An 18,223-nucleotide genomic window follows, 5' to 3' on the forward strand; every position below is an offset into this window, starting at 1 on the left:
TCCAAATATTTTACATCTTTATAAATTCTAAGGAATTACGAGCTATGCAGTGTGTGTGTCAGTGGGGAAAAAAAGTCAGAATACCTTAGAAAGCTATTAAAAATGTTTTTGATCTCCCCATTGAGACTAGTTATTTTGAAATATGAAACACTTAGGTTGGTTTCATACCAATTAGTGAATGTCATTTGTGATCATTAAAAAATTACTCCTCATAGAATATCCGTCATGAAAATACAGGAATGTTTAATAATATTGAATTCAGCTTTCTTTGCAGACAGAAATTATTTTAAATTAGAGGCTGCTGCATAGTCTGTTTCTGTGTTCTGGTTGTTCATCTCTTTAGGTGTTTTCCCTGGACTGGAAAACTGTCAACCATTATGTGTTGGACAGCTGTCCACAATGAGAAACTGCAACTGCACTAAGGATAGGTAGTACTTACAAGGGCAAGAATGTATCTGATTCTGGTACTTTTAAGGTAATTAATGCAAATATGATGATTGATTCATCTATTTATATGCACAGAGGCCTGGGTCACTACTATGAACTGCTCAGCTGTGAAAAGCTTTGTGAATAAACTGTACTGTAGGGGTGGAATGAAGGAGACTGGGAACACCACGTGTCAGTACGGAAACTGGAAACTAAGATTAGGTCTTGAGGGTAACTCCAGAGAGAAAGATATGAATGGAAATAGCTGTTCTGAGAACAAGACTGCAGAAGGGCTAGAGGATGGAGTGGGACAGGGATACGGCAGAGCAGTGAAATAAGGAAGTGGTGCAGATGCAGAAAGGTAGGCTAAGATTAGGTCTTGTTGAAAACAGTTGAGGTAAGACTGGAACAGGAACCATGAAGGTTTTTCTTTATCAGACATTGCAGTGTTTTAATCACATGGGTCTAATCTTTATAGAATGAGGTTAAATAAAGTTGTCTTCCAATGTCCTAGTCCATGTAAGTATTTTATTACCATTAATTAATTGATTAAAATATTTCTCATTTGCTTTAGATACTGAAAGGTGAACAGCATATATGAAATTCTGGTAAATTCCAGGGATGCGGCTGAGCAGAGACTGACGTGGACTTTGGCTGGATCTCTGTATAATACATCCCAGCCTTTTAAATTTTTACTTTGTGTATCTGTGTCTCTTCAAAACTAAAGCTACACTGAGGTTCTTTCTCTCCAGATAAGATAGTATGTTATTGTTAAACGCCTCTCCCAGACTGTAATTCTGTTTGTGGTTTGTACTGTTGACTGCTGATTGTTAACAGGTTCTGCAGTAATGCAATTAGGGGATCCAAGGAGAACATACAAAGCATTAATAAGCCACATCTGCATAGAGCAGAGTGAAAAATATGATCGACTAGCCATGATACTCATCTAAATAAGATAATATAATTCATTTTGCCTCTTTCTCAGGTTAAAAATCTGCTCTGTCTTAATACTCTCAGAAAAAGAATCAATGCTTCATCTTGTTCTTGATCTGCTACTCAGTGCCACGTGAAATTCTGCGTTATCGTACATTGTTACATTTATGGTAACAAAAAGATTTAAAGCTTTGGTTGAGCTTGAAATGACACAGGGAACTGAACAGTATGTGGCATTAGAGAGGAAAAATCTTGGATCAAATACTGCAGTTCTTGGGTGATGAATAATGTCATCTGTGTGGAAGAAGAGGGGCACTCAGCTGCTTATTCTTCTCTTTCATTTCCCTTCTGTCCTTCTGCAGGCAGCACCCCAGCAGGTTCCCATTTGTGTGAAGGTTTCAGAATGCATTGCTGGCTGACAGCTGAAGTGAGGAGTGGGGACTGCCTTTTTCCAGTGGCCAAACTGGATCCCACTGTCTGTGTTAGCTGCAGGCAAAGCTAGGCGCAGTATTTCTTTTTCTGCAGAGAACTTCGGTGTTTTTTCCTTCATAGTAAAGTTTTTGTGTGATACAGCTTTGCCCATTTGATTTTAAAGAGACTGGCCTTATAAAAAAAGAAACCACAACCAACTAAAAATATAAAATCTATTTCTATAAATGTTGAATCTGTAGCAAAAAGAGTGAGTTTTGTCATGCCAGGGGTCAAATTTACAAGAGAACCTGGAAGACTTAGACTGCTGTCTGGGTGTGGGTAACACTGCCAGCACTGAAGACATGTTTGGGTGGATACATGGGCTTGCTCTCTTTCAAGCTGGCCTCAGCAAAACTTGATGAAAATGACTGCACAAATCCATTGTTGCATTCTCTGGGAGCTGTAAGAAGAACTAGGAAGAGAAAATGGAGCAGAAAGTGTCTTCTGGCTCAGTCCTGAGCAGCCTGGTGTGGTAAACCCTCCTTTGAGCAAGCAGGTGGATTAGGGCATCTCCAGCAGTCCTGGCAACCTACAGTTCTTCACCAAATTATCTTCACCAAATTATCTACATTTCCTGTAGATATGCGATACAATGAACTTGAACTTTGTATTAAGAAAAAAAAAAAAGTTTTAAAATTTTATGCAACCACAAATCTGACCATGATGGAGGTCTGTCTGTAGTTGAATATGAAAATATTAGCTAAAAAGAATTTAATATAAAATAGCTTTTTAAAGTTCATTCCTTTTAAAAACATGCGGGCACTTCAGGGCTTTTGACAATAATCGCACAGATTCCAGAAATGAGATGTTGTCACTTGCATAGGTAATTATTATCTTGTTGCAAAGATTAGCAGGAGAACAAGAAAACCCAGATGGCTTTTGGTAGATATTTAAATAATTCAGAACATACCATTTAAAGGATATTTTTTCTGAGATAGAATTTAAACTTCTTTTTTTTTTTTTTTTTTGTAAGAGAGAAAAACATGTTAAAACCCTTCAGCAGCTAATTCCTAATGATGATTGTTAAGATTGAGTTAAAAGTGAAACTTGACATTTCGGTTTTTTAATGGTTGTTGAACCATCTAATAGAGTGAGCACGTACATAATGATACTGTGAAGTGGAAGAAAACATCTGGTCACAAGCTTTTGTCCAAATATTAAAATTAGTTATGAGATTTTGTGTCTTTACACTTCTGTTCTTCAGTAATGGGACTTGAATCAGCAGGTGCAAGTCAGGGTTCCACAAGGACAGGAGAGGTGCTGCAATCTCACCTTCTGCTCCCTGAACTTCATCAGTTGTGTTTTTAATAGGGAAGCCAGATCTTCAGAGGTGAACTGGTTTGTTATCAGTAAGGGATTTAGAGATTGATCAAATTGTGTAAGAGGTGAGAGAAGCATTTTAAGAAGCTTGATTTGGCTCAGAAGACCCCATTTCCATGTAAAATTTTGTATCATTTCTGCTCTTTAAAGACTTAATACTCCTCCTACACTCAAATAGGGCATTGTAGGATAAAATTTGTAATTGTTACGGGCTAGTCAGTGTAGCTGATCTGTCCTAAGAGGTGCCAGATCCTTTCTTTGAAATTGCTGTCACGTTGATAGCCTGAGGCTTGGTAAACTTTGGAACATTGCTTGATGTTTCATGAGATAATTCTTTACAACAGTTCCTGATGCCTTTCTGTCCCATTAGCTCTTAGCCATCTGTTGCTTTGATTACACTATTATGGTGAATAAGTGTTTTGGCAAGCTATTTAGCTGTGTTGAAAAATCTTGTTTCTTTGCTTTCTAGTATTTTATTGCTACTGTATCTTTTTTTTTCCCCTCCTCAACCTTTGTAGTGCAATGCTTCTTGCTATTTCCTTCTTGTTTCTAAGAAACAAAAGGCTGACCTTGTTCGAGGGCATGATGAGGTTTGTAACTGTGTTTTGTGGCTGTTCTCCTTTCATGTGAAAGCCCTTCTACCATGAGAGGTTGTGTATTTCAAACATGGGCTCACAGAAGGGAGATGTTATAACCTAACCATATTTAAATGTTTGGCTTTGGGACTCTTGCCTCTTAAGGCTTAAAATATTCTTTTAGTGTGTTTACATCACTGTTACCTGTGATATTTCTATAGCAAATAATAATATTTTAACCTCTCTCTCCTCCCAACATTGCAAAGACCAAACCAGGAAGATCTGGGTTGTCATTACTGTATTCTTTGGCTTTACAATGTCAATTTGACCTTTTCATTTATTGCTCAGGTTTTAGAGATGAACAGAGTAAAAGACAGATGGGGTGATAATGAACACAGAGATGAGCTTCCCTAAGTAGGTTCATTTTTAGGAGCAGTGATATATCAATTAATTTTTTTTAGGCATGGATATTTAGAAATGGAATAAAATACTGTTTTAGACTGAAACTGAATTTCATTGGCATTTAATTTATACTTTTAGTTTTTTGTTACTTTTTCTGCAATTAAAATAGCTGAGTTACACCTCAAAGCAAGAATTCCAACCCTTCTAAGTTAATTCTGCTCAATAGGTCATTTTGCCTTGGCTGTGACTTAGGTGGCCAAGTTTTCTTCACTGCTTACCTTCTTGAGCTGTAAGTTGAATTGCAGCTTCTCCTGGAGTAACTTTTCATTTTTTCCTTTCTGGTATCTCTAAGAGTTGACTAAGAACTGGGTAGCTGCAAGTCCTTGCAAAACTTGCAATCACTTGGTCTTTGAGTAGTACTTGTCATTAGGGATAGTAATGTTATTTATGGGGAAATTATTGGAAGGAGGCAGGCAGCATGTTGTAATAGTAGTGAGAGGGGAGAAGGGGCAAACACTGACTGGGGATTTTTAGCCACTCCAAGGGGTCTTTTTTGGACTTTGTAAAGCTGTGCTGTGTTGGAAATTGCAACTGCTATCTCCTACAAACAAAAGGAGCAGTAAACTTAAAAAAATTAAGTGAAATAGCTCCCAATGTAGCAAATTTTCTGTCAAATGTAATTAGTTAATACTAAATGTCAGTCAAAGATACTCAGAAGTATAATCTAGAAACTGTAAGGACTGCAACAGTCTTTTGTATTCATTGTCAGAAAATATACATTAGTTTGCAAGTTTCGTTATTTCAATGTGCATCCTGGTCTGGGATTGCTGTGTTTTAGTGTTGATTATTTCTTGATGGTTAGGGAATGTTGTGGTATTCCTTGCTCACCACATTGTCAGACCACTCTGTTTAAATGATTCCTGGACTAATTAGTAATTATGAATCTTCCTTCAACTAAGCAATGTATGTAATTATTTTTTGAGCTGTGTTACATTTTTACTGCTTCTTTATGGGACATGGTGTACGTTTTGCATAACGAGGGAACAATGTGACAGCACACTGAAATCACAGCTCTTGAGTTAGTTATCTATCTATCTATCTGTCTGTCTGTCTGTCTATCAGCTTGCCACAGCCTCTCCTGAACAGGGGTATCTGTTCTCTGCAGAATGATAAAGATTTTCAGTCAGAGCCACTGTTCTGATTCTAATAAGTGAATTAGGAATGTCCTGCATTAGTAGCTATGGAACATAATTTCTAAGTGAGGAACTAGTCCAAGTTTGACTTCTCTGTATGTGGTTCTTCTAAACTATACTGTAAAAGAGCATTTCCTTGGAGAGCTGTTCTGATTATTGGTGATGCAAGTACTTGTGAAATGTAACTGCATGAAAGTTAACAATTAATTATATTTGTAACACTGCTTCTTTGTGTAAGCAGTAGCAATTGTCTCAGATAAACTATAAATTGTCTCAGATTGACCATAAATATTGTTGCAAATTAACACATTTTCATTTGAGAAGGAAGTTGATAGTCCACACAGATCCAAATCCTGTGGCATGGGATCTTTGGGACAGATTTGTACTGGATAAAGAAATAATGATGTGAAGTTCCCCAAGACAGAACTGGGTAGATAATAATATCCACATAGTGAATCCTGTACCCTGAGAAGGTGGAGTGTGAGTTTGGAAGCTGTGTTTGTAGCACTTGAGCCATTAGTTTTGCCTGTTATGCAAATTTCTTGTTTATGGTTCAACCTTATGCTAGGAATCTTCTGTCCCCAAATTTGCTCAATGTCATCACCACTCTCACTTGTAAGGAGTAAGTTTGCTTGTCCAAGCTGCATTTCTAATGATGAAGAAGATTATTGCTCTCTCCTTCTGAAAGCCATGCTTTCAGAAGATTATTCTGATAATACTAGTGGCAGTCATAAAATAAAAGACTACAATCTTGGCCCTTATAAAATAGTTGCCCTATAAAATATGGGCAGTTTACAAAATAAAATTGTTTTGTTCCATCCTAGGAGATACTTTTAAATTAGAAACGTAGGATATAGTTAATTAAGTCTTTAATGACATCTCTGTTTAGTCTTCTCAGGGTTATTATCTTTGTGGGAAAGAAAGTGACCAAATGGGGTTGTGCTCTGAGAATGACTGTAGCTGCCATGCTGGCCTGGACAGCATCTGCTGGGTTATTAAATCCACTCACCTGCTCTTTGAAACAACCACATGATGTAATTGGGAAAAAACCCACATTCGTACTAATGACTGCATGACACTTATTTTTCTATTGTCTGTGATTGTCTACAGAACCAAATGGAATGGGATGGGATAAAGCTAATCAGAAATTATGTCAATAAAATGAATGGTTCTCATTCATAGAGAAAATTAGTAAATACATCTGGTGTGAACATCTCTTCATAGTTTCTGCTGAATGAGTATCTGTTTTGCGAACACATTAATTGAAATACCCATACCTTTTTTCAAGTGGTGACTGGTATCAACCTTCTGACCAAGCTGTTAAAACTATTGTCTGATGGATACTCACAAACTTCGGTGTTTTAAAATATTTGTGAGACTTGTTTCATGGTAGAACTAGCTTTTGAGCATGCTCATTTTTTATTTTCTTCATATGTTGAACTGATGACTCACTGAGTCTTCTTAAGCTCTTACATTTGTGGAATTTAGTTTCCATGTATCTGTAACATACCATGTTGTGATTTGCCAGATGGAGAAGGGCTTTGAATGGAGAAGTGTTGTAGTGTGTTCGTTAAGTTCATTTAATTCCTCCCCCATTTTATGTATCTGCTCCCCCCCATTTTGTGTAAAATGGTTCTGCCCTCCTCAGTTTTCCCGCCACAGCCCTGCCAGTTCTATTGCCAATCTGTTAGGTTATATAATTCCTCCTCCCCTTTTTCCCTTATATGTATGCTTTTTCTCCTCCCTGGGCCAAGCCAATCAGCCCCCCACTCCATCTAGCACTGCAGAAGCTTCTCCTCTTTGGGGGTTGTGGTTGGCTGTGGTCCCGGGGCCCCTCCCATACCTGGTACCTATTGGGCTCTCCACTATGTCATTTGTGTTAAGTTCATCCTCTCTTCTCCGCCTATTGGTCTTCTGTAAGACCCGGCTCCACTCCTTCCCTTTAAAACCCTTAAGCACCCTTTGTTCTTGGTCATTCGCTGGGACATCGTGGCCTTCTCAATAAATCAAGTTTAGCACCCCCAGCGAGTGTCCAACTCCTTCCTTCTCGTCGTTAGCAGCGATCCCGTCCGCAGCCAGCACAGCCCGGGGCCTCACGGCGCCCAGGGGCGCGGGCAGGTTATGCAGCGAGGTGTCGGCCTTAACCTCAGCCAGCCGGGCTCTGACCTGCTCTGCTCTAGAAGGCCACATACGCGTCGCTGCAGAGAAGGGTGTTATTGGTGGACTTAATGCCATCTCTCCTTAACTCCCAGATGCATAATAATTTTTGCAATCTGAAGATCACTGCAGTTAATTTTTGAGTAGGTAGTGTTGTTGCCCTACACTTTGTGGGGTCATGTTTTTACTTTGCTTGTGTATGCTTGTGTTTATGCACTTAGATTATACTGTATTGCTAACATATTCCTAAATGAGCTTCTGTTTTTCTTTGCCCCCTACTCTTATGATTGCCATAGCTTCAAGCAATGTACATTATGGCAAATGTACAAAATTTTTAGGGACAGAGATTCTAAGGGGAACACTTTAAAATTGCTAAGTGTAGTTGACTGCAGTGGCAGACAAATTGGTTATAAAGTACTGCTGATTAACTCATTAAATTCCATCTCAAAAGTAGTTATATTATTTTCCATATTGTTCCTCTTGGATAGCTGTTCTGAATATTATTCTCTGACGTGATTCCCTTTTCCTGTGTAGATCATTGTTGTAGTCAGTTCTTTTAAAGTCAGTTCTTTTTCAAAAGCATGCTTTCCTCTTGATAAAAATTATGGCAGCTTTTCAAATCTCAGACCTGTTTAGCTTTAAGCTTTCTCAGGTAGAAGAAAAATATTAAGGAAAAATTCTTATCAATAGCATCTATTAGTAGTAGCAAATTCTGAAATACTGGCTCTCAACTTCTTGTCCAGTATGTATAATGATAAACAGTTTAATTTTGAGATGTATATGCAAGCCTTAAAGTATAATAATTCATTTCCATCCTGCTTTCAACATTTTTGTCACATAATTTTGTCCTAAAGGGGGGACTTCATTCTTTTTTTCATATTCTCTAAACCTTGAAACTAGCTGTGCATAAAAATTTCCATTCTCTTAGGATTAGTCATAAACCAACAATGGACTGTTACATAGCCTGTCTGGGGCATATGAAACAATAACTGCTTCCTGAGGTGAGAAAATTACTGTAAATGAATCAAATAAAATAATACACTTTGTTCTACCTCGTCAGGGATTTGATATATCTCTAATTCCACACAAGATGAATGAATACATGAGCTAGGAGCCCTCTGTCTGTGGCCATGTCCACAATTTAAAGCAAATAAGAACTAGGCCACCTGCATAATCTTTGTTCCATTCTGATTTTAATTTTGGTGCTAGATTTGGAAGATACTTTGAGTGAATAGAATGTTTCCATGATTTTATATTTTGTTTTGAAACTTCTGGCTAAAACCATTTCTTTTGAAATATAGCTCAGCCTCTCTTGGAGTATGTTTTAGTGTCTTTCTTGACCAGTAGCTACAGAGTTAGTTTGCTAAACTGTGATATGGTAGCTCTAAGATTGATTTTTTGCCTGCAGTTATTTGTGCCTGTATTGCCTGTTTGTCAGGAAAATAAGTATTTGGCCATTGATTATTTAAGGGTGGAAAGTGCCCAGCTCACCTTTCGATGCTGTTCTCTTTTTTTGCTATTTAATATATAAACATTAGAGCCTGACTGAAATCTAGTTGATCACTCCTATAGTAGCAGTAAGGTATTGATTTTGTATTACTGACTCTCTACCTGGTTTCATAATTGTGTAAGTATTCTGTAAAAATTACAACAATTTAGAAAAGGCTGGTAAATGAGGTGTGTCTTTTCTATCTTTTCTTCCTTTCAGTTTTATTCTCTTTCTTTCTGCCAGAGTCTGTTCATTCTATTCCCCATCCTCTTCCCATTTATATTTTCTTTCTCTTGTTCATTCTGTCCCCAAATTCCCTCCTTGCATTATAGTACTCTTCATTTTCTGACATCCCATTAATCTTCCAGTCTTTATGGCTTACTTTCCCACCTCCACAAGCACACCCACAGGATGCTTAGAAATTTTACAGCATACCCAGTTGTCAAAAAACTAAACCTACAAGTCCCAGACCCGTAATACTATGCTGGGAATGCTCATTAACTCCCACACTGTTTGGAAAAAGAAACTGGTATAGTTAGTATAAGGTCTGCAAACCATAATACATGCCTAATACTCCTTTGCTTTCCACTAAACCTGGGAACTCCTCATAGGAATGAAGATGAGATTTGGCTTTTTTTGCATTAACTTGGTTTTGATCTTGTAGGAACCCTAGAAAAAAATGGCACAAATGTGCAGCTATAGTTGTGTGACCTCTGAAACATTTGGTTTAGGGGAACACAACAGATCAGAAAACCTGGTGCCTTAGGTGGATGTACCCGAAGTGCATCCTCAGCACAGCAGCTGCACCATGGCCAAATCCAAAGTGGGCTTTGCAGTGGGGAGTGCCAGTGATCTCACAGAATTCTCAGATACTTCTGTCCAGCCTGACTGCCAGCATTTCTGTCAGACCATGTTCTTTACTGCTGGCAAAGGACTGCATCTCTAATGTGTATATGATCAACTGATTGCCCCCTCCACTAATTGCCTGTAAATGCTAATTTAAAAAGCAGCATTCAGTGTATGGATGACAGTGTTTAGTTTCTAAAGGCAATAATTTGAGGCTTTTCTCTTGCTAAATAGCACCCATGCCAGTGTTTAGTGTTGCTAAGTGGAATTATCATTAGATTTAATCTTTATCATAGGTCTCTTAAACAGTGGACCTGGACACTTTTTGGACAGTTTTCACTTCCCTGTGTTGAGCAGTTGTTTTTTGTGGGTTTTTTTTGTTTTTTTTTTTGGGGTTTTTTTTTTTTTTTGGCAAATAATCAGGAAATGATCACTGCATTGGTTTATTTCTTAATTCTGCTGTGAGGAAAAATGAAGTTATTGTCAGCATTAGAAATAGAAATGTAGAAATACAAGCTTAAACTTTGCAGTAGTCAGTAGTAGAGGTTCGACCTGCTTCCTTCTTCTTAACCTTCATTAGTATTTTTTTAGCCTGTATCACTTTTAATTAACTATTTGGGACTTAACTGACAGTAGTGTAACAAGCACTGCATGTTAAAGTAATATTACCAGCCACACCATAGCTGAATACAGCTGTGCTGTAACTAACCCCAGAGTTACTGCATCAGTCACTGATAACCTACTCCAGGTTAGATATTCCCAGCAGTGCTTTCAGGTCCTTTCTTTCCATTCATATTCAGAGGATAGCACCAAAAGGATCTAAGCAAAGCATTGCTCAGAGAGCAGAGGAAATCAGTCCTCTCCTTTACCCTCCATTCTCTGTTTTGCAGTAAGGATGCCAGTAACTTAAAAAGAATTAGCAAACTGAACTTAAAAGATGAATTTGCCCACTAAAATGATGTCTCATCACGGATAAAACACCTCAATAGTGCAGTTAAAGATAATTGTTATTTTTTAATATCTTCCTTCTTCAGAATCCTACTCAAGTGGGAACTGCTCTTCAGGTTTTCTATAATCTTGGGACTTTGAAGGATACCATTGCTAATGTGGTGGATGGATACTGCACAGTGTTGGAAGAGAACATAAAAAATGCTTTGGATATCAAAGTGTTGACTCAACCATCTCAAACAGTTGCAAGAGGTATGGTACTTGTTTTACAGAGAATGATAACTGATTATTTTTCATAGGAGTATGGTATGTTATAAAATGGAAGAAACTCTCACATCCAAGCCTGTTCTAGAAATGTTTCCCTGCTTGCTTTAACCACTAGAGGGTTGGATTAGGCATATCTCAGAAAACAATTAATTTCAAGACATTTAATTTGACAAAATCATGTCTGTCTGATATTTGGCTCGGAGGTTTTCCTTTATTCCTCCCTTCCACTCCTTCCTAAGTTGTCCAGAAAATTGTCCTCATTAGGTTACAATCTGTAGCATTTTCTTAGTTGTTTCTCATGGAACGATGACTCCAAATTCTTCTTTCTTTTTATTGGTGGGAGAATTATTTGCAATCATTGGAAGAAGTGTAGAACTACATTGTTATGCTTTTGTCAGGTGAAAACTCTTTCAAAGCAGACTATTCAATATGAAGAAATGTTGCACTATTAAACATTTAGTTCCCAGTTAGCTCAGATACCAAAAAATACAGAGGAATTGAGTGGGCAGGAAAATTTGAACTTTGGTGTTGGAAACATTCAATTTTTTTTCAAAAGTTTTGCAACAAGGTAGGGGTCCAGAGCCTTAATCAGTGGAATAATACAGAAATGCATTCTCTGTGAAGTGATTGTTGAGAAGCTGCATGCCCTTCAGCTGGAATATCAATTTTTTTTGCAGTTTGTCAATGCATTTAAGTCCTGAGCTGGTAATAGCTGTATTTTTCACAGTTACTCTCTTTCCCCCATTTCCCTCTGTTCTTAAATCCTGGAAAATTTGCATTACTGTGGTGTTTCTGTGGAAGTCTGAATTGGTAGAGCTTGTAACAGTCATGAGCATGAAGTATCCCTGCAGAACTTCAGAGCTTAGTCAGCCTCTCAGTTGAGACAACTGAGGCCATTCACCAAGTTCTGTTCTGAATGTATTTTAGGCTGCTTTGGCTTTAAAAAAAAGCATCTCTCAAAGTGCATAGAGATCAATATTTCCAATATTTTAATTTTCATTTGTGGAAGCTGAAATGTGCTGCTGTGTATGTTTAAAAACCATTTAGGTGGCCCTGGTCGAGCTGCTATGCCAACACCTGGGAACACAGCAGCTTTTCGAGCAGCCCTCTGGACAAACATGGAGAAACTCATGGATCAGATCTGTGCTGCTTGTGGACAGGTACTCTGCAGCTAGTTCCTGTTTGTCTCATCATGCAGTTTTGGATGTAAGAATTTAGATACCACTTTCCCTCTCAATAAATTCTCTCTTACAGGTGCAGCATTTGCAGAAAGTACTGGCAAAGAAAAGAGATCCTGTGTCACATGTCTGCTTCATAGAGGAGATAGTTAAGGTAAAGTTTTAACTTAGCTGAATGTGCTTTAGTAAATCTCCTGAGAAAAATGTGATGAGAGAATGAGTTTATTTACAGTTTTACAGTTCCATAATTTTTTTTAACTTAAATTGATGGGAAAGTGTTGAAATTCTAACATTGAAGGATATATTTGTGGTCTGTGGGTTATATCTGTAGGATGTAAACATGTTCATTTTGTTGTAATTTCTTTTGTTTTCTTTAAAAGGGAGCTGATAAGGTACCACTGTATGGATCATTAATGTCATTCCGTAATACCATGTGATTTGAGTAATTAATTAAATCTGTTCGTTTGCATAGGAGAATGTGTCTTCATCTATCATTTTCAGCCATCTGTTTCTCACTTCTTGACAATTTCTCCCTTGAAAAATAATCATGGCTGTTCTTTTGAATACCTATTATTTTCCATTCATTTGCATTGTTTTTGTATTCATATTCGGAATAATTTGATTAATGGTCTCCTCCAGTGGTAGGAACAGGATTACTGAAACTGTCTCATCTACGTTAGTAGAAGAGAGTGAAAACAAAAGACATGTTCTTGCTGACATCTCCTTCCAAGTGTGTAACTGGATTTTTAATTTACATGGACTTAATATTTGAAATAGCTTGGGGAAGCTCTTCATATGCAAACGTGGTCTTCTCAAAAGTGAAAGCAGATAATGAAGGTTAAATACAGCCTTTATCTGTCTCTTAACCCTGTCTCCAGAAGGTGTTGCACAGAGCATCACTTTTCTATGAGGCACTTCCAAGCTTCTCTTTCTGTGTTCAAACAAACAAACAAGCAAACCACAACAACAACAAAACAACCCAACCAAAATTAAAAAATCCACAACCCCCCTCAAAAAGTTTATAAGCTTTTAGTGTATTTTCTTAATTAAGAAGTGCTTAATCTGGAAAAAAAAAAATCTGTTGCTGCCTGGATGGATCAGCCTTTCAGTGGATCAGCATGTTTAGGGAGAAACATAGAAACCTGGAGACAGACCAGAAATGCTGAAAGGAAGAGTTTGGATGGAAGGGGAGCTTAGGTAAATGATCTGTTGGTGTTCATGAGTGGCTCCCACCTTCTGCCCATGCTTCTGACTTTCACTCCTCCCTCTTGTAAAACATCAGTTGAAAAGGAGTTTTTCAACAACTGAAAAGAGAGTTTTTCCAGTTTTTGAGGCTGATAATAGAGGGAAGCCAAAGGAAATATTTTATCCTCCTGGAGACTAAACAAACAGGGAAAATGAATTTCAGTGAAAGCAGGGTAAGGAAAAACACATTAGAAAATAAAAAGCTTACTGGGTTGTCTTATGCTAAGCATGTTCCATCATTTCTCTGATTACTCTTCCTTCCCTTAACATTCATGCTGTAAGATTGCATCTAAGTGAAAAGTTTTATTTCCCAAATAAAATCCATGTATGCATTTTTCCACAGTTTTCACTCTTCCAATTACTTTGCTCTTTGGTGGGTGTTTTGGTGTAGTAGAGTGCCAGGCTGGACGCTGTCATTCTCAGTGGGGCAGCTGAGGAGGAGTGGTACATCCTTATCTGATGTTCTGCTAGCAGAATTCTCTCAGCATGGCACAGTACTGCTGATGGCACCCACGCTTCACTCACTCCTTGCCTGAAAGGGTTCAGCACAGCATCGTGTTTTCCTTGGACATCCTCACAGTTAGACCATTTCTTCTGGTGTCTCTTGAAAAAGGAGTGGCATCAGGCTGCTAATGAGTGAGGTCACACCAAAGAGTAGAGCTGTTGTTCAGACACCAGACATGTACTGCATGCTGCTGAAATTCAGGAGTGTAAGTACAGATGGCTGTATGGGAGAGTATGAATTGGTTTAGATATAAATAAGAAATTGGTATTTTGCCATTTACTAATGAAGATTCGATCTCGTGTTAAACCAAACTGAAATGTGCTTTCCTCAGCAAGTGTTCTGGAGAGAAAGAGAAGTTGGATTTTCTGTATTGTATTCAATTTCATTAATAAACTGAGCAAATGAACAAAACAAGTCAAAGGTACTAACATTGTACCCGTTTGCTAGAGCAGCATGCCCACTCCAGAAGATAGGAAAACGAATCATCCACTCTACAGTCTGTGCACTAATTACTGTTACTGATGTCAACATTATTATTATAGTCATCTTCTGCAGCAGCTGCAGTACCACTTTGCCTGTCCATCTGCTTCCTTGTTTTGATTACTGCAGTGCAAGTATCATCCTAGGAAGCATAAGAGAGGAGGAGATCCAGCCTTTTTAAAGCACAAGTCCTTTAATAGCAAGGAAGCTACTTGCCGTTTTTTTTTTTTTTTTTAAGGCATCATTCTCTATTTCCATTGGGGATTTTTTGTGTCTTTCTCTTCAGAGATAGCACAGCCTGTGGTTTTTTCTAATTTTGTATTATGGTCTCAAACATGTGCCTTCCGGCTTTCTAATTACCTGTTACCATAATAGTATTTAGTAGTGTTGTATCATGTTGTATCCAAAAAGGTGGTTTTAAAAGCGCTAGCTAATTAATTAAAGGATTCACAAAAACTCTTTTTTTTTTTTTTAAAAAAAAAAGGAAACAAAACCTGACAGATGAAGAAACTGAGGTACAGAACTTGGAAAATGTTAAATTCTGTAGTTCAGCATGAGGGCAATGACAACACCTGCATCTTTACCCTATGCTTTCTCCTGCAGAATTCCCTTCCAATTTTTACCAGCTTTAGATGTGGCCAAGAGTTAAGTAACAGTATCAGGCTTACATGAGGATCATGGAAGAATCTGGACATTAAATTTATACTGCACATTTTTTCACTCTTTCCCTTTGCAGATCTAGATTTTGGTGTTTTTCCTTTGACGCAATATGAAATTAATGCAATTCTGAAAAGCAATCATGTACTCATAGTACCTTCTAAAACTTATTCATTTTATGCTTGTCATGAACTATAGATTTATTATTAATGTTTACATATTTAAATTACAGATTTAATTTTTTAACAAATCTGTTAGCTGTTCAAAGGATAAATACAATTCAACGTACTATTTGTGGGTTTTATGTAAGAAAAAAAGACCTTTAATGGCTAGATTTTAGTTGGAGAGGGCCAAAAGAATTCAGAACTCATGCAGTTCTGATTTCTGGTTTTGGGGAAAATAAATACAGCTTTCACTGTATACCTTTTTTAAAAGATAGGGTTAATGCTGTCATAATTTTAAGGGCAAAAATTAAAATTACAAATAAGATTTAAATAATGGAAATTTGATATTTTTGTTCACCTAATGACTGGTTATTTATATCAGTTCTTTCAATTACCTAATTCACCTTCAGAGAGCTAATAGGTTACTTCAGTTTATTTTGCTTTATTGCTTCTCTCTTTCAATGTGTAGTGACTAATCCTTCCTCGGCTGTTGTAATGCCTAAACTACAATTGACTCCAGTGTAAATCGCAGCCAAACACTTCTTTCTGTGACAGCCACCTTCCTAATTGGAGTCCCTCTTAGCCCCTTGTAAAAGAGTTGAAAATGATCTTTGATCCTCGTCTATTTTGGGTCCTTCACTCCCACATAGGCATCAGGGAACGGCTCTGCCAGGAGAGAAGCAGCCTGAAAAGCAGCAAATCATTTTTAAGGGGGGTTGGCGTGGTCAGTAGAAAGGATGAGCTGGGTCTCTGTGCTGGGCAGGAAGGTGCAGGCAGAGCTGCCCTTGCTCGCCTTTGGGTGTCCTGTTTGCAACCAGGGCACGTCACCAACCCTGTCGGTTACGTAAGCCTCGGGGTAAAAAAGTGAGCTGAGAGTTCTAGGGAGTGTTATTATGCACTTTCTGGAGGGCTCTTATCATTGCTTCTGCTGATGAATGTTTGGTGAGTAAGCAGGCTTTTTTCCTGAGTTGTCAACACTGGCAATATGAGGTGTTAACGACACAGAAAGAAATGTCCTCAGCATTACATAAGAGAAAGAAAATAAATGGAAAATATAGATATTTATTGACAGAGCGTACTTATATTTCACCTTCTAATTTCTGCTCCCCGTCCAAACTTGTTAAAAATGTTGCTGCTTTGAAATTATTCACATCTACCATCACATATTCACATTCAGTTGACCCAATTAATAAATAATCCCAAGTGGAAAATACTGAAAAATAATCTAATTATTGTCTTATGTGAATTCAGAAATAGTATGGTTTTCACCAATTATATGATTTATTTTTCAGGGTTTTTTTGTAAATGCAGAATTGGATTACTTGCACATCATTTCTATTGTGATTTCTATTTGTTATTTAAGCCATAATGAGGTACTTTGTGAAGACGTACCCAGGTGGATGAGCAGGTTTTTGGTTCCCAAAATATCTAAGACAATTTTTGTTTCAGATCTACAAATTGCCCTGCTGAATTCACTTGCAGGAGTTTTGAGGACTCTTAGAGAGCCAAGAAAATCATACCTGTTAAAAGTCCCAACTCTCATTTTGAATGGATCTGTGTGCCCAGGCAGCCATACTAAAAATAATTTGATCCTAATTCACATGGGAGGGTCAGAGCCTGTGCAGTGGTTTTCTAATGACACTACAGTTTCTGTAGAACTTTAATTCTGTTTCTCTGACAGAAATATGCAGCTATGAAGAAAAGGGATGGTGTGGAGGTTGTGTGGGTTAGTAGGTAATAATGATTTTTGTTCTTTTTCGCTTCTGGTTTGGTGGTGTTTGTGCAAATTGCAGATCAGTCATGACTGCAAATTACTAAGTCAGTTGGTTTTACCTCAGCTTGCCATTGGAAAAGAAATACATTTACCAGAAGTGCCGCCTTTTATCATCATTCTTGTCAATCTTTCCTGAACAGCTCCGGGCTGAGTGGACATGGTAACGAACCATCCTTTCATCCTTGGAGGGGATATGAAGTAGTCAAGGTGAAAGCATGGTTGGAATTGAAGCTGTACATACTAAATCACATCTCTGGGTAGAAGAAAGCTGTCAAATCCCTGGGGTAGTTACTTGCTCTTGAATACTAAGTTCATTTATTTCCAGTTGATGCATATCTTGCATGAATATGGAAGGATTAATTAATGTTTTAAGTAGTTTCGAAGATATAGGACACTGTTTAATATCTAGGTATTTTTGTTCCTTACAAAATAGTTTTTCTGAGGAATCATTTAAGAATTCCAATATTCTATGGAATGAACAGTTTTAACTTTATTGTCTAGTCAAGGAGGTTTTTGAGAAATAAAGCAAACCAGCTTTTGTTTCCTTTATCACCTGCATAAAGAGACCTTTTTCAAATGTTGCACTACTGCTGGAAGTCTAGAAACTATTACACTTTGGATATAAACTGATCAACCCAGTGTAATGAAATTCTGTGCCCTGCAGTAAAAGAAATAAAAATCAAGGTCATTTTTAAAATCACAGTGTCATTTATTGACATCTCTGCACCTGTAATGTATAATCCAAACAACATTAGAAATTTAAATTCACTCTTATTTGAAGAAATTTAATCATGACTTCTTTAAGTATATAGAAAAGGGTTATTGAGAACACAGAATTTGTCTTTTCTTTACTGATTAATTTCACTACTGAGGATGATGGCTTTTTGTTCACAGTCTAACATTTGGCAATTATGCTACTATAGAAATAGTGCAAATAGATTTCCTTATTTCTGTCCCATAAGATCTTGTCATATGAAATTGTTAAATCATTTGCATTGTTACTTTATTGGTGGAAAAAATATTTAGACTGTCCTTTAAATGTCTTCTGTTTTTGGAGCAACATTCACAAGTCCTGTATTTCTCCATGGCGGAGCGTTTGATTACAGATAGAAAACACTGTATATGTTAGTATGCAAAGCCTGATTTCAGGAGCCTGCAGCAACTAGCTGCATGCTAATATTCACCATATTGTT

General features: G+C 37.5%; 1 protein-coding gene across 2 annotated transcripts in view; it reads left to right on the forward strand.

Annotated features, from left to right (window-relative positions):
• COG5 (component of oligomeric golgi complex 5) overlaps positions 1-18,223 on the forward strand; it is a 174,302-nt gene that overhangs the window by 102,358 nt on the left and 53,721 nt on the right. For both annotated transcript variants that reach the window (XM_063155497.1, XM_063155498.1), the window contains 3 exons: positions 10,847-11,012; positions 12,075-12,187; positions 12,282-12,359. In XM_063155497.1, the coding sequence (XP_063011567.1) occupies positions 10,847-11,012; positions 12,075-12,187; positions 12,282-12,359 (357 nt within the window). The remainder of the gene's footprint in view (positions 1-10,846; positions 11,013-12,074; positions 12,188-12,281; positions 12,360-18,223) is intronic.

Source organism: Melospiza melodia, chromosome 4 (assembly GCF_035770615.1).
Source record: "Melospiza melodia melodia isolate bMelMel2 chromosome 4, bMelMel2.pri, whole genome shotgun sequence".
Lineage (NCBI taxonomy): Eukaryota > Metazoa > Chordata > Aves > Passeriformes > Passerellidae > Melospiza > Melospiza melodia.